This window comes from Mesoplodon mirus, assembly GCF_964341445.2.
Source record: "Mesoplodon mirus genome assembly, chromosome: 3".
Lineage (NCBI taxonomy): Eukaryota > Metazoa > Chordata > Mammalia > Artiodactyla > Ziphiidae > Mesoplodon > Mesoplodon mirus.
Window position 1 is genome coordinate 57,719,261 of NC_138978.1, and position 22,720 is coordinate 57,741,980.

General features: G+C 35.1%; 3 protein-coding genes across 3 annotated transcripts in view; all 3 read right to left on the bottom strand.

Annotated features, from left to right (window-relative positions):
* The window catches only part of ITGB3BP (integrin subunit beta 3 binding protein), an 86,184-nt gene that overhangs the window by 46,304 nt on the left and 17,160 nt on the right, over positions 1–22,720 (bottom strand). Inside the window, exons 2-3 of the mRNA XM_082614906.1 lie at positions 21,206–21,248; positions 6,803–6,938 (exon numbers count right to left, since the gene is read on the bottom strand). Coding sequence (XP_082471032.1) covers positions 6,803–6,938; positions 21,206–21,248 — 179 coding nt within the window. The remainder of the gene's footprint in view (positions 1–6,802; positions 6,939–21,205; positions 21,249–22,720) is intronic.
* Positions 2,912–3,473, bottom strand: LOC309800660 (heat shock factor-binding protein 1-like). Its single transcript, XM_082614907.1, has one exon. It carries the CDS (start codon positions 3,437–3,439, stop codon positions 3,209–3,211), a length of 231 nt encoding a protein of 76 aa, XP_082471033.1. The 5' UTR covers positions 3,440–3,473; the 3' UTR covers positions 2,912–3,208.
* LOC309800658 (peroxiredoxin-1-like) lies at positions 4,975–6,097 on the bottom strand. The gene is made up of 2 exons (XM_082614905.1): positions 6,000–6,097; positions 4,975–5,770 (listed from the first exon to the last, which is right to left on the bottom strand). Exons 1-2 carry the CDS (start codon positions 6,079–6,081, stop codon positions 5,253–5,255), a joined length of 600 nt encoding a protein of 199 aa, XP_082471031.1. The 5' UTR covers positions 6,082–6,097; the 3' UTR covers positions 4,975–5,252.

Genomic DNA, 22,720 nt, shown 5'->3' on the forward strand with positions numbered 1-22,720 from the left:
TTCTCTCATTATGTAAAAATTTGTATTATCTTCAATAAAGCCTTTTTGTCTTAAAGTCTATTTTGGCCTATATTAATATTAATATTCTTATACCAACTCTTAGCTTTTTAAAAAAGCTAATATTCACTGTTTTTTTTTATACTTTTACATTAAATCATCTGACGTCTTTTCTTAAAGTATAATAATATTTTAAAGTATAGCTAAAATATGTATTGAACACTTACTATATGCCAAGCACTATTCTAAGTCCTTTTTGTACATTAATTCTTGTAATTCTCACAACAATCCTGAGGTAGATATTATTATTTTCCCCATTTTACAGGCAAGTAAACAAAAATACAATTAAAAAGTCAAGTGACAGATATTCCATCTGCTCCCTGAAAATTACAAGGACCTTAAAATTTTTAATTCCTTTCTGCTTCCTCATATATCGCCCATGCTATTATGGTCTATTAGTATTTGTTTTCAACCCCCTATCAAGTTGTTTTTGTTTTGCTTTATAGTCAGCAAGATTTGTAATCACAGTTTTATAACTAGATTTATAGATCTACCAACGTGTTTGCTAATTTATTTTTTTTACCATTGCTCTTTGCATTTCATTCCTTTATTTGAGGCTCAATTATGAGCACATACTTACAGAAGTACATTCTTTAGTAATCCTTTCAGGGAACATCTGTGAATGGTAAATTCTCTCAGACTGTCTGAAAATACCTTTACTTCATTCTTACTTCCTGAATAAAAAGTTCAGCTGTGACTTTCAGTTGGTATTATTACTCCATTTCCTGCTGCAGCCTATAGATACTGATGAGAAGTCTACTGTCAAGCTGTCATTAAAACTTTCTCTGTCTTTGATGTTCTGCGTTTTTACCATATGATTAGGTGTGAATTTGTTTTAATTTGTTTTATTTCATCTTGCTCAGATGAAGCATGCTAGTCTGATCTGGAAATTCCTATCTTTCCTCAATTATGAAAAAACCGATAGTCCATATATCTTAGATATTGCCTCTGCTCCATTCTATTTCCTCCTTGTACAACTCCTATTTGACATATGTTGGAGCTTGTTCTATCCATTATTTGTCCTTACTGTTTTATCATATACTCCATCTCTTTATCTCTCTGTGCTGTTACATTGCTACAGTCTGGGTGATCTCTACAGATCTATTGTCTAATTTACAAGTACTCTCTTTGACTATGCAAATTTGTTGTTTAGCCTTCTACCCCAACTATTTTTTTTTTTTTGCGGTACGCGGGCCTCTCACTGTTGTGGCCTCTCCCGTTGCGGAGCACAGGCTCCGGACGCGCAGGCTCAGTGGCCATGGCCTACGGGCCCAGCTGCTCCGCGGCACGTGGGATCCTCCCGGACCAGGGCACGGACCCATGTCCCCCGCATCGGCAGGCGGACTCCCAACCACTGCACCACTAGGGAAGCCCTACCCCAACTATTAAAAAATAAGTCTGATGCAATCTTGGGAGTAAAGGAACAGAAAATTCTACCATCTTTCCTCTCCTCTGAAAAGGATACTAGTTTGGAAAAATTTGCTAAGGGGTAGGGGAGGGGATAGCAATATAATGATACACACACACAAACATACATAAATGTAATTAATATATATGATGATAAATAAGTGTGTGTGTGTGTATATCTTTTTTTTTTTTTTTTTTTTAAGCAGGATTTCAGGCATCTTTATTCACGGCAGGTATTTTTGGTCAGGGGAGCTTCCTCTGAAACCTTCCTGTTACTTAAGGAAGCCAACTGCTTACATCCTGATGGCCCACTTGCCATTTCCCAGGCTTGGAAGCATCTTGCACGCAGTTCCACCCAGTCCCTGAGTCCAGCTCTGGGCTTTCAGGGCCACACCTTGCAGCACAACCTACTGGCCCAGTGAGGAAGTTTCTGCAGCTCGGTGATAACAGTGGGGAATTCATTTTATCCCAGAAGAAACAGACTCCTCTGTGTTCCCCATATAATTTATAAATAGGACAAATTATTCCTTAATATTATTATATATTTGCAATACAAACAATTAAGACTAGTGACATAGGAAACTTTAAAAAAATCATGCTGTGTTGACTACGGGTTTCCCTCTCCAAAGCACTGTTCCATTCCTCAATTTCTTCCATATTCTCTATACAAAATCATCCTGCTGTGACAGTTGCATGGGTCTCCTTCCCATCAACACTGCCTCTGGGCTCAGCACTCCTGACACTGTACGGCTGAGCCGCAGGAGTCATTTTCCCTGTTTTCCATCATCAATAATAAAGCCACTACTCTCCTCGAATTTAGGTAAGAAACAGTTTAAAGAAACAGTATTTCTTAAAAACTCAAGCCTACTGCTAGTTATTTAGTAGGCATGGATTTAACATGGTCTGTATTCCTTTTCTGTTTCTTTTCCCAGCCAGTAGCTCAAAAGATGGAGTAGCTTAGTTGTAAAGTCCTGCCAGATTTCCTATGGTAACTGCTGTAGATGGACAAGGTAGGGTCCTACTGAAGGTTCAAACCTCATGCAAAACTCTAACTGCTGAAAACCTCATCACATCAGGCAACTCTGTCATTGTCCGTATTTTAAAACGCTAACAGTAAAGTGGCTTGTGGTCACTCTTTGTTACTGTAGCATCTGACCTCAGGGACTCAGACATAAAATCGTGGTTCCATTCCGAGTTTTGGCGACAGAGTAGTGCCAGATATTTCTGAATACACAATTTTAAATGTTTTTAACCACTTGGAAAGTATCTCCAACACACTATTTGGTGTTCACTCAACAGTCACTCTGAGGATCAAAGAACCTTAACTATCAATGCCTTACTTCACAAAATCTTATTATAACCAAGGATCTACCCTATGTCTAATAAAACAAATTACATAGCAACTTTTATCAAACAGCAACTACTACAAAGGGAATGATAGAAGAAAAATCACTTCACAAAAATACACTAAAAAATTTGACAATTGTATGCAGGAACCGCCAAAGTTTTAGTGTTTAATGGCACAACTGACCAAGGTCCAAGACGTGAAGTTACCATGTTCAGGAAACATGGGGGGCAGGGGAGGGAAATCATTCTATAAACTAACTCTATAGTATGTGGTAAGAAGAATGCACACTTTATAATATAAAACCTGTCTACACAGAGTAGTTAGTTGCAAAAAGCCATCCGGCTTCTCTTGGCTTGTAAAAAGGGTGTTCCAGATTCCAGTGCAGATGAGCAACCTTCAACTCTTCTGTGTGGCAGGGATCCTTCTTTCCCCATCCAGCTCTTCCACCCCGGCCTGTGTCATAAGGTCTGTGATGTTTTTCTCCAGGCTATCAATGCGACTGCTCATGTCATCAATTCTTCCAATGATCTGGTCAGACATGGTCTGAAATTTATCTTTCATCTGTTGCAGGAGTGTCTGCACCATCGAGGTGAGATCCTGCACGGTCTTGGGTTCAGCCTCTGCCATCTCCCCGGTTCCCAGCTTGGCGGTGCTGTCTCAGACCGTCGTCACCTACACTTCCATTTGTCACGCAGACGCCCCGTATGTGTGTATCTTAAATGTATAAACTGGAAGCATGCACCCCATTTGTGGGCCATGTAGAGTCTAAGTAGAGGGAAGACTTAGAACCACATTTTTCTTCCTTTTATAACTATAAATAGATTTTAAGTTAATATTGTCACCTGTTCACATAGTATGTGATTCAAATGAATATAGAAAGTACATATAAATACCTGGAGGAAGAATATTCGAGATTGAGAAAAGTGCAAGTGTAGTTCTTGTGGAGGCAACAGGCTCAGCACGATTGACAAATAGCCAGAAAGTAAGAGTGGCTAAAGTACTGTAAACATCGGAAGGGCAGCAGAAAATGAGGCAGGTGAGGTAGTCAGGTATTAGATGACATATAGCCCTGAAAGTCATGATAACGTTTTGACTTATATATCCTAAGTGTGATGGGAAGTGAGTAGCACCTAAAATGTCCTTGAAAATGCTATTTAAGTAAAAGTGCTTATTTAAATTGTACCTTATGTTTTGTACAATATTCAAAAAGTGAGAATTGTTAACAGAAGTTATGACTTCATTTGGAACTTAAATTACTTTATAAGACCCAGGCTTTCCTATTTCTAAAACACATATAAGATGACATATTAGGAAAAGCAATGTAATGATTACAAATGACATAATCCGATATAAGATCCTAGACAGAATTCTCCTATTTTGAGACTTCCGTATGTGTGATCTATATATCAGAGTACGTAAAACACGTATGTGCAGTTTAATGAATACTTATAGCGTGAACTCGCACAACCATCACATAGAAATAGAATATTACCAGCACCCCAGGAACCCTTGCTATATGACTTTTTAAAAAAGAGCTTACCTAGTACTATAATCTGTGATAATTATCCACTTAAATGTCAACCGAGATCATGTGACCAATCTTTTTATGGGCAAAAGAAATGTTCCCTTAAGTCCATATTTAATTTCAATATGGAAATTGAGTACATATCCACTTAAAATCTATTCATATTTCAGGATAGAGATGTTCTTTCTCTAAGGCATTAATTTTTAATTTTAAACAAAAGATATATCAAGTGAATGAAAAAAACCCAGAACTATATAGAGCTTGAAGAAAACACATACATCTTCATATATTTTTGTGAAAGCAAACCTAGTAGTGATAGCTTTAAGATAAAAAGCACCTGATTAAAGTAAAATAAAAGTCATTCAAAAGTTTAAAATCTCATTATAGGTTTCATTACAACAAATTAGGTAAAATGAGGAGACTTCTTTGTTTCTCTGTAGTTTCTAGTACATGCTTAGCACTCAAATATTAAATAGTAAATATGAATCAGGCTAATCACAGCATATCTAAAATATATTTTATTAAATTTAAACCTACTTAATATTTTATATTATAAAAACTTGACATGTCACTGATTCATGACCTTTTACAATATTAAAAATTAAACTTATGAAATCTAGATTTCTATATATATATATTTTTTTTTCTCAGCTCAAGTTTAATAAAACTACAGAAGACCAAAAGTGATACCCTACTACTATACACATCAGTTTGCCTGCCCCATAATACAGCTCAGGCCATTCCCTCCAGAGGAAGAAAGGCTGGCCTCCCCAACCCCTGCAGGAAATGCCTGTCCTGTCCCACACCACATCTGGGCTGAGTGTAAGATCCTGTGTTTTAAGCATGACAATAGTACAAAAGAGGTTTTGTTCTCATGGCCACCTACTGCAGCCTGGCCCTAAAATGGCCCAGTGCTCACTTCTGCTTAGAGAAATATTCTTTGCTTTTCTGGACATCAGGCTTGATGGTATCACTGCCAGGCTTCCAGCCAGCTGGGCACACTTTCCCATGTTTGTCAGTAAACTGGAAAGCCTGAACTAGTCTCAGTGTCTCATCCACAGAACGGCCAACAGGAAGGTCATTTATGGTGATCTGTTGAAGGATACCTTTATCATCAATAATAAAAAGGCCCCTGAATGAGATGCCTTCATCGGCCTTTAAGACCCCATACTCCTGAGCAATGGTGCGCTTGGGGTCTGGTATCAAGGGAATGTTCATGGGTCCTAGTCCTCCTTGTTTCTTGGGTGTGTTGATCCATGCCAGGTGACAGAAGTGCGAATCCACAGAAGCACAAATCACTTGGCAGTTGAGTTTCTTAAATTCTTCTGCCCTATCATTGAAAGCAATGATCTCCGTGGGGCACACAAAGGTGAAGTCAAGAGGGTAAAAGAAGAACACAACATATTTTCCTTTGTAGTCAAATAGGCTGATACCTTTGTTTTGTTTTTTGGTTTTTTTTGCGGTACGCGGGCCTCTCACTGTTGGGGCCTCTCCCGTTGCAGAGCACAGGCTCCGGATGCACAGGCTCAGCGGCCATGGCTCACGGGCCCAGCCGCTCCACAGCATGTGGGATCTTCCCGGACCGGGGCACGAACCCGTGTCCCCTGCATTGGTAGGCAGACTCTCAACCACTGCGCCACCAGGGAAGCCCGAGGCTGATACCTTTGAACTGACCATCTGGCATTACAGCAGTTGCTTTGAACTGCGGGGCACAGTGCCCAATTTTGGCATTTCCTGAAGACATATTGCTATCAGCAGTTCTCACAGACAAACTACAGAGGACAGTCAGGAAGGAGACACGCCTAGATTTCTATATCTTTTAAAATAATATTTTAGCAATAAGCTACCAGAGAACAAGAAATATGTGTGGTCAAAATTAAACTAACAATATTTTAAAATAAAGAATTTCATATTAAAATTAGGTTACTCTCTAATGGAAAATTCTAAAAACCTTTTGCAAATGCATTTAAAATAGTAAAGGAAGAGGATGAAATATAATAAATAAAAGCAAGCTATAAAGACACAGGAAATGTGGAAAAAACTAAACGGACAACATGGATAAAAATAACATTCAGAAGTATCACTCTTAAACTGTAGTGTAGCATTACCTGAATTATGTGCCCTTTAATTTATGCACATGATGGATAGCTTGCTAAGGGGCTATACCATTATAATTGATAGTGGCTGAAGGCAGTCAGGCCATAATTTCTATTTAATGGATGGGATAGTAAGGGAACAAAGTCTGCAGTAGCATTTTAAAATAACTGCCTAGAAAGTTTACATTTACCTAGAAAGTTTACATTTATGTCCAAAGTGTTACCTATATTCTAGTCTTTTCTATGTTGAATTCTTTAAGAAAAAAGAGAAAAATCAGCTGCAAGATCCACATATTATTAAATCAAAATTCTGATTTAACCAATAACTAGAAAAATCTCACAATAAGTGGAAAAGAATTTTCAACTAACCACTTGATGGTTCATTTTTGTTCTCTTGTTCTTTAGAGCTTGTGGGAGAAGCAAATGGGCTCATTTGACAGGTTCCAGTTGTTGGAGAATAGGCTGTAACACTTATCTTCCTTGTGATTTTTGAAGAATCAAATGACTAGAAATAAATATTAATTTGGGACAAAAATACTTATGTTTAGTTACAGATCTTTGGAAATACATTTGAAAAACTCGCAAAATTCAAACTAATACTCTTTTCCTTGATCTTTCTTTTCGGATTTTAAATACACACAATTATTATCTTCAAAGTGAACACTGTTATTTCAAGGTATGTACATTTTTCTGGTCTCCATACTGATTAGGGCATCTCAACTTGATTTTATGAAATTTTAACATTAAATGGTTACTACCTTCTGAGATGGTATTTCCAAACAAGTAGAGATGGCTGACTCTCCCAAATACATCCTGACATTTGTTGTTAGCTGAACGTGAAGTATAATTATGGGCCTAGACCAGAGAAACTCTCAGAAGTGTCTCTTAGTAAGACCTACAGGGAAATCCTAGGAAGGATTAGTGGTGTCCTTAACCTTCACAAAGTTGCTCTGACACAGTATCTTAATGATAAGACAAAAATAATGTTCAAACAATTGAGTGTGGCATTTAAGGCCTTTGAGAATTTGATCTATTCTACACAAATCTTCTCTGCAGTTCCTCCTCTGTGTTCCCATAGACCTTGTTCATACCTCTTACTGGAGTTAGTAAATTCTAATAATTTATTACATTTCTGTATACCCCATTAGAATTTAAGTTTCTGAAAATAAATATTATTTCACCCTTGTACTATAGAACTCAAAAATGTATGACGAATGAATGATTTAAAAGAAACAGCCCAGTAAAATTAGCCAGGCCACTCTACTCAGAATATACTCATTTGTTCACTGGTTCGTTCATCTATTATTAACTGACGCCTGTAGTTCCAGTCACTTAGGTTATGCATATTTGGGTCTCAGCTAGTCTTTCTTTGGTTTGGGGCCTCATTCACAATCCACTTCCTCCAAACACCCATTATCACACTATTAATTGCTTGCTCTTCTGAATTCTTTTTTTTTTTTTTTTTTTTTTTTCAGTACACGGGCCTCTCACTGTTGTGGCCTCTCCCGTTGCGGAGCACAAGCTCCGGACGTGCAGGCTCAGCGGCCATGGCTCATGGGCCCAGCCGCTCTGCAGCATGTGGGATCTTCCCGGACCGGGGCACGAACCCGTGTCCCCTGCATCGGCAGGTGGACTCTCAACCACTGCGCCACCAGGGAAGCCCCTGAATTCTTTATAAACATATTTTCTATAATGCTTACTAATCACCCAGCATTTGCCAACTAATGTGCATATAGGAAGAGAACAAATTGTTCTGGCCTCATAAACAGCAGAGGAGAGGTCTAAAGGTAGTATGCTTGCTACAGAAATTCAGAGAAGAGGGAAAACCAAAGTGGGCTGCAGTAATCTCACAGAAGGATTCTTGTGAAGAGGAAGGATGAGGCTTAGCTAAGTGAAAATAATAGGTATGAAAAACCTGAAATCTAGAGGTGAAACAGACAGCACAGGGTAGATTTAGGGATAAAGGAAAGGTCTGAAGGTTCATGATATGTTGCCAACACTGTAGAATTAAACTTTAGCTTGGTTGCTGACTTGAAATAGTTATATAATTCTCTATTGTCACCTATTCTTTATTTTCAAGACACCATGGCAGAAATAGCAGCTAGGTCACCTTTTTCAATAATCTTGGTATTAGTTCCAGAATCTATGGCATCAATTTTTTTTTTTTACAGGTAAGATTTTAAATGATAGATACTTCTTTGTATTGGGGGAAAAAAGGCATAATATTTTTTATTTTATGTATCCACAGTAGCCACAAATGTAACCAATATTAAAAAAAAATCAAACTATAATATCAAGTTATAGCTCTAAAGTAATCTTTTTTGTAAGGTGAAAGGGTTTTTTTAAGTCTCTTTAACAGGTGGTTATTATTACCTCTCCATCTTGAGTTTTCAGCTGTTTATAAGTATTCAGTCATAAACTATGACATTTATCTAATCCAACCCCACTTTTCTAAGAATTTATTGCCCAGAAATATTTCACTGTGTATGTACAAGAAATGAAAGTCACTACCCTAATGTACATTTACGTCAATCTGTTTTCCTATTTTCACCAAAAATTGCTTTTCCAATTGCCAAATATCTAAACATTGCAACTGTAGATCATACACTTCTCCTTGAAAACAATTTTCTAGCTTTCGTAAAATAAGTCTTTGTGTGTGTGTGCACACGTGTGTGTGTGTGTGTATATGTATATATATATATATATATATATATATATATATATATATATATATATATATATATACCCCCTCACCTTAAAAATACTGTCTTCTCTTTTGCTTTCTTTCTTTTTTTTTTTGATCTGTGTTGATTAAAAAGGAAAATATCTGTCTACAATCATAATGTACTTAGAGGGAAAAAAGAAAATCTACCTTTCCCTACTATCCCACTAAACAAATATTCTTCAGTAAATAATGCATTTTTATATGTCTGCCTACTGATATACACAAATGCATAGTCTTACTTCTTTAAGTTCTTTTTCTCTCAAAGTTTAACCAAGGTCCTCTAATTTTTAAACTCTGAAGATGCTTAAAAGTGATCCTAGAATCCTAAGAATTTCCATTCTGCCAACGCCCAAACGTTGAAGGACTTGATCTTCTCATTAGTCTCCTACAAAAGGAAGAGTTAAGAAGACTGGGATTTGAGAGAAGACTGAGCTACTAATTGAGAAGTCTGGAAGTCTTCCCATTCAGCAATGATGATTGCTACCTACCAGGCCCTTGAGAAAAATAGAGGTAGAAAAAGTGAGAAGAACAGATTTGGCTAGAGAAGGGAAAGAATTCAGGATGCAAACAAAATATAAGGATATAGAAATCAGATAAGTCACAACTACTTTCTATAATAATTTACAACTGCTTGTAATATTTATTGACAAAGATGTTTACCACCACACTAAAAAAAAAAAAAAAAGATTCTGTCTAGGATCAGTCCAAATGTCACTGTACTTTTTGTAAGGTCAAACCTTGTACATTAGCAAAACTAAAATTTGGGCATTGATTTTTCTGCCCAGAAAAAAAGAAATGAATGTTCTCTCCATAATTTCAAATATATATGACATTCTCCTTCAATATCTTTCACAAATTGTAGCTTGCTTCATCACCTTGTTTAAAGCATATTCTACCAAAAAGGTGCCTGTATTTTATTGATTTTTACCTATTATAAACAGTCTAGAAAGTACTAACTAAGGGTTCTTTCAGGATGAAATGTGGGATATAATGGATCTGCTATTATTATTATGAACTACTAGACTATGCTATCACTGAAATATTTAAAAATACAGATACTGTAGGTATTTGGACAACCAGAAGCAAAAGAAAAATTAGGGTAGCTAAAGGGAGACAATTCTTTATAATCTTATACTGGTTAATTAGGTTATTGGAATGTTTCACCTAAGGCAGTATTATACATCACTAGTACTTATTATAGAATTTACATTAGAAAACTTTAAATACTAGCTGTCTCAGGGATTTTTCACGATTTGGGCCTAGGGTTCCTAGAAGAGTCCTAAATATCAACTAACTTTTTATCAGTTGCCACAATTATCACCCTTAATGACTCTAATAATGTTTAGGTTTTGTTATTTCTAATGGAAGTTATGGAGAACAAAAGCATTTTGCACTTACCCAGTGATCTTACAGGGACAGCAAGGAAAGGATATAACCAATATTATTAGATCTGTGCTGATGACAATGTTCTATTTCTTGATTGGGTGTTTGATACCCAGGGATATACATTTGTTAAAACTCATTGAACTGTACACTCAAGATCTGTGAATTTCACAATCTATAAATTTTACTTTGATAAAAATGTTTTAACAGGAAAGATAAAACATTGGCTAAAAAGTTGATACACTGGTGTTTCTATTTGTGCTCACTACTGTTCCACAATTTTAAGACATTAAAATATTAATTTTAATATTAAAGACATGACCATTTTGTTACTCTCTTGCACTGTAGTCTTCAATAAGTTTTAAAAGATATATTTTCATGGCTATTATCATTCCTTCATATGTCCTCCTAGTTTTTCAGAATAGAAAGTGAATCCTACCTCAAATATATTTTTGTTTATTGAAGTATGATTTACTTACAATAAAATGCACAGATCTTAAGTTGTCTGGCTTGCTGAGTTCTGATAACTGTAATACACTGATGCGACCACCACCAAAGATGAAGAACATTTCTGTCATCCCAGAAGATTCCCTTGTACCCATTTCCACTCAATTCCCGCTCTGCAGCCCAGAAGCAACCACTTTCTAATTCCTATAACCATAGCTATTTTTGCCTATTCTTGAACTTCATATAAATTACATCTCTTGTGTTTGGCTTCTTCTTTCCAATGTGTTCTTGAGATCATCTATGTTGTTGTGAGTGGTAAGATCGTGTTCCTTTTAATTTTACTATTCCTTTGTATAAATGTACCAGAATTTGTTTTTCTAATCTCCTGTCGAAGGCCATTTGGGTTATTTCCAGTTTGGGGCTATTATGAATTAAGGTGCTAAAGAATATTTTTGTACATGTCTTTTGTAGATATATGATTTTATTTATTTGGGAAGCCCAGGAATGGAATTGCCAGACTATAAGATGGATATAGATTTATTTTCTATATATAAAATAAAGGCTAAATAGTTCTCTAAAGTGTTTGTATCATCTTAAATTACCATCAGTAAATGAGAGTTCCAAATGCTGCACATCCTCACCAACCTTTAGGTTGTTTTAGACATTCCAGTGTTGATTTTTAAAGCCATTGTTTTGTTGTTCTTATTTAGCTATTCAAGTGAGTGGGAATGGTATTCCTTTGTGGTTTTAATTTGTATTTCCAATGACTAATGATGTTGAACATTTTTTCATGTGCTAATTTTCCATTTAAACATTTTATTTGTCTTAGATTTATAAAGCTGGACAGTTGCTGATTTGGTGACTGTTAGGTCACTCAGACTATGTAAATATAATGTATTGATCTTTCTAAATGTTCTGCTGGGTTTTTAATTGTTTACAAATTTCTTTTTGTATTGAAAGCAAAAAAGACAAAGTATCTTTCAGAGGACTGTGTACCAGCCAAAAGGATCTGGAATACCATCTTAGGGCCACTCTTCTTAAAGTGGGAAATCCTGTTATTAGTGACATCATGGATGAATCTGGAGGACATTATGCTGAGTGAAATAAGACAGAGACAGAAAGACAAACACTGCACGGTATCACTTAATAGGGGAAAAAAATAAAGTCCAACTCACAGAAACAGAGAGTAAAAAAGTGGTTGTTAGTGGCTGGGGGATGGGGGAAATAAAAAGAGGTTGATAAAGGGTATAAACTTTCAGTTATAAGATGAATACATCTGAGAATCTAATGTATAACATGGTAACTATAACTGATAACATTGTATCGTACAGTAACTGAAATTTGCTAAAAGGGTAGAACTTAAACGTTCTCACCAAAAAAGAAAAAGAAAAAAAGAAAAATTGAAGTGGATGCATTAATTAATTTGATGGGAGGAATCCTTTCACAATGTGTGTGTGTGTGTGTATATACACACACACAATGTGTATATATATTCACAATATATACATCAAATCATCACATTGTACACTTTAAATATCTTATATTTTGGTCAATTATATCTCAATAAAGCTGAAAAAAAGGGAAAGCCTTAGATCATCCTTTTTTTTGGTTCTCCTTTCCCTATTTCCTATTTTAGACCAGATCTTCTGTCCTAAAAACTTGACTCCTACACTACACAGACATACTCATTAGATTCTTGAGTGTCTCCATAACTCCTGAATGATTTGTATAAAAAAACCTGAAGAAGTTAGGAATACGTCATCCCTTGTGCCAAACCTTGTGAGTCAAGACTATTCCTTGATAAGATTCATGCAAAACACTTAACACTGGCATATGGATGGACCAAACCTACTTAATCTCCTATTATAGGATTGAGATAAGCAATGGGGGGCTTTCATGTAGAAAGAGGGGGTGGAAACCAAGAGAGGGAAGATGAATGTATATATCCAAGTCACTCGGGAACTTTTATGCAGATGCAAAAAATTTAAGTCAAAACTTATGTTTAATAGGAGATGGACAAATGTAACTCCATGTTTACTACTAGAAACCAAAGCTTTGTGCTAACTGTTGAATTTATGAGGAGGGAAGGATAGCATGAACCTGTTTGTTCTTTCCCTGATACCTTCCTCTCATTCCTGAACTAGAGAAGACTGAGCTCCCTTGGGCTTTGGTGAATCTATCACCAGTGTGTGTTTATGGTTTTAATGGATGCTTTCTTTCCTTTCTGCTATACTTTTGCTATATACTTCTGCTATATACTTCTGCTATATGCTGATCCTTTCCCCTTCCTCTTCTTTTCTCCAAGAAAACACAATGAATAAAGACTTACTGATACTGAAAAAAAGAAGATATAACAATTATAAATATACACACACATACACATCTAACAAGACAGCCCCAAAATACCAGGAGCAAAAACTGGCAGAATTGAGGGAAGAAATAGAAAATTCAACCATAATAGTTGGAAACTTCAGTGTCCCACTTTCAACAATGGATAGACCAACTAGACAGAAAATCAGCAAGGAAACAGAAGACTTGAACAACACTATATACCAATAAGACCTAACAGACATCTATCGAACCCTCCACCCAATGAAAGCAGAATACGCATTCTTCTCAAGTGCATACGTAACATTAGCCAGGATAGAAGATATGTTAGGTCATAAAACAAATCTCAGTAAATTTAAAAAGATTTGGATCATGTAAAGAATGTTTTCTAATCACAACAGAATAAAATCAGAAATTAAAGAAAGAAGGACATTTGGAAAATACAAAAATACATGGAAATTAACAAACTCCTAGATAACCAATCAAAAGGGAAATTAGAAAATACATTGAGGAGAATGAAAATGAAACACAACACATGTAAAAACTTACGGGATGAAGAGAAAGCAGTACTCAGAGAGAAAGTTAAACACTTACATTAAGAAAGAAGAAAGCTCTCAAATCAATAACTTATCCTTCCACCTTAAGAAACAAGAAAGTGCAAACTAAAACCAAAGGAAGCAGAAGGAAAGAAATAATAAATACTAATATTAAAGAGAAAAGAAATGAAATGGAAAATAAGAAAATAGAGAAGATCAATGAATCTAAAAGTTGGTTCTTTGAAAAGAAAATTGACAAACCTTTATCTAGACTAAGAAAGAAATGAGAATCAAATTACTAAAATCAGGAATGGGGGTGGATATTACCACTGACTTTGGAGAAATAAAAGGTATTATAAGGGGATACTATGAACAATTGTATGCCAACAAATTAGATAATCTAGATGAAATGGACAAATTCCCCAAAATACACAGCCTACCAGGACTGAATCATGAAGAAATGGAAAATTGGAATGCATCAATAGCAAGTAAAGAGATTAGATCAATTCAGAAAACTTGTCAAAAAGAAAAGCGTGGGACTGGAGAGCTTCACTGGTGAATCCTACCAACACTTAAAGAAGAACTGACACCAATTCTTCTCAAACTCTATCAAAAACAGGGAACACTTCCTAACGCATTCTATGAGACCACATTACTCTGATACTAGAACCAGACAAATACCTTAAAAGAAAAGTACAGACTAATCTCCCTTATGAATACAGATGCAAAAATCCTCAACATTCCTGCAAACTGAAACCAGAGAAAAATAAGACTTATATATTGCGACCAAGTGGGATTTATCCTGTGAAAGCAAGGTTGGTTCAATATACAAAAACCAATCAGTATAATACATCATATTAATAGAATAAAGGAAAAAAACCTCACACGATCATCTCAATAGATGCAAAAAAGAATTTGACAAAAATGCAATTCTTTCATAATAAAAAATAATCATCAAACTAGGAATAGAAGGGAAGTGTCTCAATCTGACAGAGGGCATTTAGGAAAAACTCACAGCTAACATCATATTTAATGGTAAAAGACTGGATGCTTTCCCCCTAAGATCAGGAACAAGGCAATGATATCTGTTCTTGCCACTCTACTCAACATTGTTCTGGAGGTTCTAGCCAGGGCAATAAGCAAGAATAGGAAAAAAAGGCATCCGATGGGAAAGAAAAATGACATGATCTGATATATAGAATATCCTAAAAAATCTAAAAGAAAGTATTAGAGCTAATACACGAGTTCAGCAAAGTTACACAATACATGATCAATATACAAAAATTAGCTGTGTATCTATACACTAGCAATGACCGATCTAAAGTGAAATTATAAAAACATTTACATTAGTACCAAAAAGAATAAAACACTGAGGAATAAATATAACCCCAAAGTATAAGACTTGTATACTGAAAACTACAAAACATTGTTGAAAAAAATTAAAGAAAATCATAATAAACAGAAATAGATCCTGTGTTCATGGTTTAGAAGAACTACTAATTTTAAAATGACAGATTCAGTGTAATTCCTATCAAAAGTACAAATTTTTCTTTTTCAGAAATGAGAAGGTGATCCTAAAATTCACAGGGAATTGCAAGGCATATGGAACAACAGAATCAATCTTGAAAAAGAACAACAAAGTTGGAGGACTCACACTTCCTAATTTCAAATTTATAGTAATTAAAAATTTTTATTTTGAAAACTTGTAGTAATCAACACAGAATGCTAGTGGCATAAGTTCAGATCTACAACCAAATGGAATAGATTTGAGAGTCCAGAAATAAATCCATGAATTTATAGTCAACTGATCTTCAACAAGGGTTCTAAGGCCATTCAATGGGGGAAATAATAGCTTTTCAACAAACAGTGCTAGGACAAATGAATATCCACATGCCCCTAACCTCATACCATGTACAAAAATGAACTCAATAAGGTCTTAATGTAACATAAGTGCTAAAACTATAAAACTCTTAGAAAGAAACATAGTGAAAGTTTGCATTACCATAGACTGCACATAGTTTCTTAGATATGACACCAAAAGCACAAGCAACCAAAGAAAAAGTAAATTGGACTTCATCAAAATTTAAAACTTTTGTGTATCAAAGGATACTATCAAGAAAGTGAAAAGACAACACACAGAATCGATGAAAGTATGTGCAAATCATATATCTGACAAGGTAACAGTATTCAGAATTCATAAAGAATTCTTACAATTCAACAGTAAAAAGACAACCCAATTAAAAAATGGGCAAAAGATGTGAACAGATTATTTCTCCAAAGAAAATATACAGATGGCCAATAAGTACACGGGAAGATGTTCAACATCATCAGGGAAATGCAAATTAAAACCACAATGAGATAGCACTTCACACCCAGTAGGGTGGCTAGAATCAAAAATTCAGAAAATAACAAGTGTTGATGAGATGTGGAGAAAATGGAACCCTCATACACTGATAGTGGGAATGTAAAATGGTACAGCTGCTGTAGAGAAGAGTTTGGCAATTTTGCAAAAAGTTAGACAGAATTACCGTATGACCCACCAATTCCACCCCTAGGTATGTAATCAAGAAAACTGAAAACATGTTCATACAAAACATTGTACAAGAATGTTATATACAACATTATTCATAATAGTCAAAAAGTGGAAATAACCCAAATGTCCTTCAGCTGAGGAATGGATAAACAAAAGGTGATATACCCATACAAAAGAATATGATTCAGCCACAAAAAGGAATAAAGTACTGTTACATGTGACAACATGGATAAACCCTGAAAATGTTATGCTAAATGAAAGAAGCCAGTCACATATTGTATGATTCCATTTATATAATATGTCCAGAATAGGCAAATCCATAGAGACAGCAAATAAATCAGTAGTTGCCAGGGACTGGGGGGGTGGGGAGGAGGAAATTGAGACTAACTGTTAATAGGTATGGATTTCTTTTTGGGGTGATGGAAATGTTCTAAAATCAGATAGTGGTGATGGCTGTACAATATAATGAGTATATAATAAACCACTGGTGTATACTTTAAAATTATGAATTTTATATTATATGAATTATATCTCAATAAAAAATGCTAAAATTAAAAAAAGAGAACTGACCTGTCAAAAAGTATATGAGATAATTGGAGAATTTGAACAAAGATGTCCATTTGATGATTAAGGAATTAATTCAGAGAGATATGATAATACTATTTTTTTAAATTTTGTTTGTTTGTTTGTTTGTTTGTTTGTTTATGGCTGTGTTGGGTCTTCGTTTCTGTGTGTGGGCTTTCTCTAGTTGCGGTGAGCGGGGGCCACTCTTCATTGCGGTGTGCGGGCCTCTCACTGTTGTGGTCTCTCTTGTTGAGGAGCACAAGCTCCAGATGCGCAGGCTCAGCAGTTGTGGCTCACGGGCCTAGTTGTTCCGCAGCATGTGGGATCTTCCCAGACCAGGGCTCGAACCCATGTCCCCTGCACTGGCAGGCAGATTCTCAATCACTGCGCCACCAGGGAAGCCCTGATAATACTATTATAGTTTTTTTAAAGTCTATCTTTTAGAAATAATTACTGAAGTATTTATGATGATATGGATGATGTTTGAGATTTGCTTCAAATCATCTGGTATGGGGATACTGAAGTATGCGTGGGAATATAAATGAAACAAGATTAGCCTTGTGTTGATAATTACTGAAGCTGGGTAATGGGCAGGGCATTCTCCATAATCAAAAGGTAAAAAAAAAAAAAGGAATCAATATTTGGTAACTGTAGTGAAATAAGGAATCTATAAAATAATCATCAATGAATTAAAAAAAAAAAACATTAGGAGAAAGACTGACGGAGAATTTTATTATGGGTGGATCAGGCTGCTAACACCTGAAACCAAGACCATTTTGTGCCTCCTGAGGTGATGAGACAGGAACTACACAGACTACATATGAGGCATTCTTATCAAAATATGAACCAGAATCTAATCAAGCCTCTAGTTTTAACTACAAGTTTTATAGGAAATATGAAGATTAGAGAAATCACTTAAAGGACACCACAAGAAAACAATCAACCAAATCTAGAATGTGAAATATGGAAAAAATATTTCAGTTTTTTCCAAAAAATAACTTACAAGAAAAAGAGTGAGATTTTAAAAGATTTAAAAGGAGTTGGGTGGAAAAAAATCTCAAGGTTCATAAGAACCACTACAATGTGTAAACCTTGTTTGGATCCTGATTTTAATAAGCCAACTGTAAAAGGACATTTTGAAACAACTACAGAAATGTGAACATAAACTGGGTGAAAGATATTATTGGGACTTGCCTGGTGCAGTGGTAAAGACTCCGCACTCCCAATGCAGGGAGCCCGGGTTTGATCCCTGGCCGGGGAACTAGATCCCACATGTGTGTCGCAACTAAGAGTTTGCATGCCACAACTAAGGAGCCCATAAGCCACAACTAAGACCTGGCACAACCAAATAAATAAATAATAATTTTAAAAAGATATTATTAAGGAATTACTTCTTATTTTGTAAGGTATGATAATGGCACTATAGTTATGAAAGAAGTCATTATCTGTTAGAAATGCATACTGAAGAATATTCTGGTGAAATAACACATCTGGGATTTGTAAAATTCCAGGAAAAAATATACAGATACATATACACATATATACATTAATATATGTGTACATATATATATAAATAGATGAAGCAAAATGTTAATAATATTTGAAGCTGGGTGATGGTTACATGGTAGTTCACTGTATTATTGTCTCTACTTTTGTGTATATTTGAAAATTTCCATAATAAAAAGGTAAGGAAGGAAGAAGAGGGAGGGAGGGGGAGAAAAAGGAGCAGACGCGCCTACAAATCAATAAGTAAGCCTACAGAATATGAGCTATAATATTTCCTAATGCCCTGAAGTCCCAAGTTCTTTCTAATTTCAGGAGTCAGTAAAAGCCTTATCTCAGAGAGATAAGGTTAGGCCATGGGAATAATCAGACTTAGAAGTATCCTACTAACGGTATTTCGACTGGGTATGTATGCCCAAATCAGCAAACCTCCCCCAAACCTGCACTGCATTCCTTCTAGCAGCATGCCTATTGAGTTGGCCTTGGTAGGAAGTATGCTCCTTCCCTTCCCAATCTGCAGCATCTGCTTCTCCCATTCCTTCTCTGAAGTAGCCTGAAAGAGATTAGGTCAAGCTGGCTAGGTATGTGACCAGGTAGCTAGCTGTCCCTATAAATTCATCTGGACTGCCATTGGCAACAGTCTGTAATAAATAACTCAACTTTGTTTCTGAAAATTCATCTAGAAACAGTGCTTGGAGGGCAATAACTCCAGCAACCCCAATGTTGCAGGTAATGATAAATCAAAACCTTCATCACTCAACAATTTGAGAGGTTCAGCAAGTAGTGGTACTCGTAGTATATACTCTATATATATTAAAGGAAGATAACAGGGAATGATCCATACCTCTGTTTTCCCTATTAGGGTAATCATAAGGAAAATTACTTTTGCAGACTTGCCCTAACATCATGGAGCATTAATCTCCATGAAGGTCTGTAGCCACATTGGGAACACTGGGATTTGGTAGTTCTAATTATTGCTGGGAGAGGAAACAACAGTTGTTTAGAATGAACAGGCTCCACTTCAACCAACTGGCATATAAGAGCCATCTCCTTTCCTTGGACACCAGAGCCTTCTTCCTTCAGCATCATATGGGTAAGGCAAAATGACCACAAAGTTACTACTAGTTCCTCTGTAGCTTCACAGCAATTAGGTGCTCTTAGAATTATAAGTAAATGTCTGATTTTCCTTCACACGGACTAAGGCAGCCTCAATGGGATCACTGGCATGTAGGCAGATTCTTGGGAACCAGGCTGCTTCAGGGCTTAGCTGTTACTGGAATGGATAGAAACATAAATGTACCTAAAGAGAGACGCCTAGACTTAGCACCAGAGCCTAAGCTGTCAGATCTAAGATAGAGCTGCAAACAAATTATGAGGCAAGATACAAAAGCTGGAAATATCAGAAATAATAATAAATATTAGAAATAGGTTAGAAAACAGGAATGTTGAAGGCCCAGGCTAGGATGCTAGGAACTTGCATTTAGCAGTTGGTGGCCATGTGGTACCAAGCTAAGTCAACTGGTTTAAAGGTACAGAATTGGGCCAAACATAACAATACATTTTTCTAATACAGGATATTAGCTGTGTCACTGGCTACCTTGACACATCCTAATCTGGAGAAAAAATGGATAGAAGGCTTGCCATGACGACAACTGTACTTTATGAAAAGGATGAATTCCTAAATGGCCATTCTCTTCCATTCAAATGATGTTACCACCTCCCAAAGAACAGTTTTGGGGAAGGAAAGAACAGTATTTCATTTCAAGCTGGACTACTCATCTACCAAAATACCATTCTGACCAAGGAAACAGATGCAAAATTACAGTCACAGCTGCATTCTGTCCAGAACAAGTTGGATAATGGTGTTCTAAATTGCTAATTACACCGTTAATGATTTTTTTAGTGGCATTGCAGTATTTTGCCACTTTGTTTAAATTTTTTAAAAAACCATCTAGGAAGTTTTAAAAATGGTAAATTGTTAAATATCAGTGAGTCTTCTGAAGAGAAATTCCATATAAAACCCATTTCTTGAAATGGCATTCTCAAATGGGATCTCACGTAGGAGCACATTTACTGACTAGCTATTTGTTTTAATTTACTTTCTCACCAATTTACTTGCATTTAAGATTACTAAGGCCATAAGTATCCCAGTATTAGTGTTTGTATCTAGATCCAATACTGTTAATGAAAAGATAATAAACTAGCATATGTCATGATATGCTGGTATTGGTAATGTGCTATGATGAGATTTACAAAAAGTAATAGCAACAGTACAATTTTATTCTTATTGTGACAACTACAGTGAAATTTATTACAGTGTTAGTATTTAATTGTTTATTCATGCCAGCGTAGCTGAGGGGGTAATTATCTTTTTGATATAAAAATGTTAATGCTTTTATTTCAATTTAGCAGATTAGAGAATGCAGATTAAAGCACTGCCATTGTTCCATCTTTATTTATCTGCATTTAAGTGGCAGAGCATTTTTTTCTACAAATAGTGAATTAATTTCTACTAAATTATTTCATTAAGGCTTCAAATAATTTGCCCTTTAAATAAAAACCTCAAGCTGGCCAGGAATTTCCATATATTAGATTACAAATTTTATATGTAGAAAATGGTGTACCAATAACAATTATGTCTCAGTGGTGTTTTTTTTGATACTTTTTACATTTAGTATAAGGGTAAATTAGCTGTTAAAAAATTAAAAACACAATCTTATTACACAATTACAAACTCATAAGTAAATACTTACATTTGCTTTTAACAGATCATCCAATTTCAGTGATCTTTTAACACTGCAAACAAAATAGTTAAAGACATCTTAGATTTAATATGCTTTAAGTAGCCAAGTATTTAAGAGTAATCTATATAAACAAAGATTCTAAGTTACTTTCACCAACTAAAGTAGAATACCTATGAAGAAAGCAATTTTCACAATGATGAAACTGTTTTTTTTGATAGCATATATCAAGATGAAATCATAATTAAATATTTAAATGGATTTTTATATATGTAGTTTTATATATATGCACCATTATACAATTCAAACACTAAAGTTATATTATAAAATAATCTTAGTAAAAAATTCATATATTTGTGTGTTTTAAAATACCACTAACAAAAATTATACATAAAAGGAAAATAATTTACATACCTTCAATGGAGATGTTGAAAGTATATTATTTGCAGAAATAATACACTAGCTATTAAAATAAAAGTATGGGCAAGGTGAAAAAGTTTTGCACATTATTCTAGCTTTAAACATGATTCAGTGCTACCAGACTATGACTTAACTGAGGAACAGATGCTCTATGTCTTTATAAGTCCCCAATCCATAAGAAACTATTTTTTGTCTCCTTCACTAAACTGATTCAGGAACATGCCAGGCTCTCTCTGTGCAAAATCTGTTCTGCTAAACTGGATGCCCAGCTGTTGGTGACAATGCTTAGAAAGGAAAGCTGAATATTTATAATACTTTATTTCATACAGATGTCTTCTAAAAAGCAGTCATCAACATTTTATTGAACACAGACTAAATGCTCAAAGGAGAAAAAGGTCAATATAAATTAAAACTAGTTTTCCTAGTGACAAATGCGACGTTAAAAGTACTTTCTCGATTTCTGAGAAAAAGAAATTAAGTTATTTAAAATATTAGAGAATTTGAGCATAAAGCAAACAAATTTTATTATAAAGGTTGTACTACAGAAAACCAAACAAAATTTATAGACCCTAGAAAATGACTATTCATAAATAAGTGACTACTGACTTTCAAACAAGTGACAGAAGCAGGAATAGAAGAGATGGACAATTTATAAAAATTACTCAGCAATAAATATTAAATACAAAAATTTAATCTATCTAAAATAGTTCACTTAATTTTGCTATTATACCTACATTAGCCTATCACATAACATTATTTCTTAAAATTAACTAAATTGGTTTAAAGAATTGCTCATATCTTTTAGAAGTCCACTTGAAATCAACTTAATGTGAATTCTCAATGAAGCAAGAAGAGAACAGAGGTTATGAACAAAAATGGCAGCTAATCAAAAAAAAGTACTCATATTTAGCTTTGGAATATATATTACCCTATTCAGGTGTGTGAGATGTTTTTGTATTTATAAAACTTCAAAAGTAGAAATCAAAAACTAAAAGTACACAGTACAGCATTTTTCAGCCTTTGTTTTTAAATGCTGTTAAGATACAATACTACTTTTTAGAAGTAAACATCCCCACCCCCGATATTAACCATTCAAAATATTCTTGC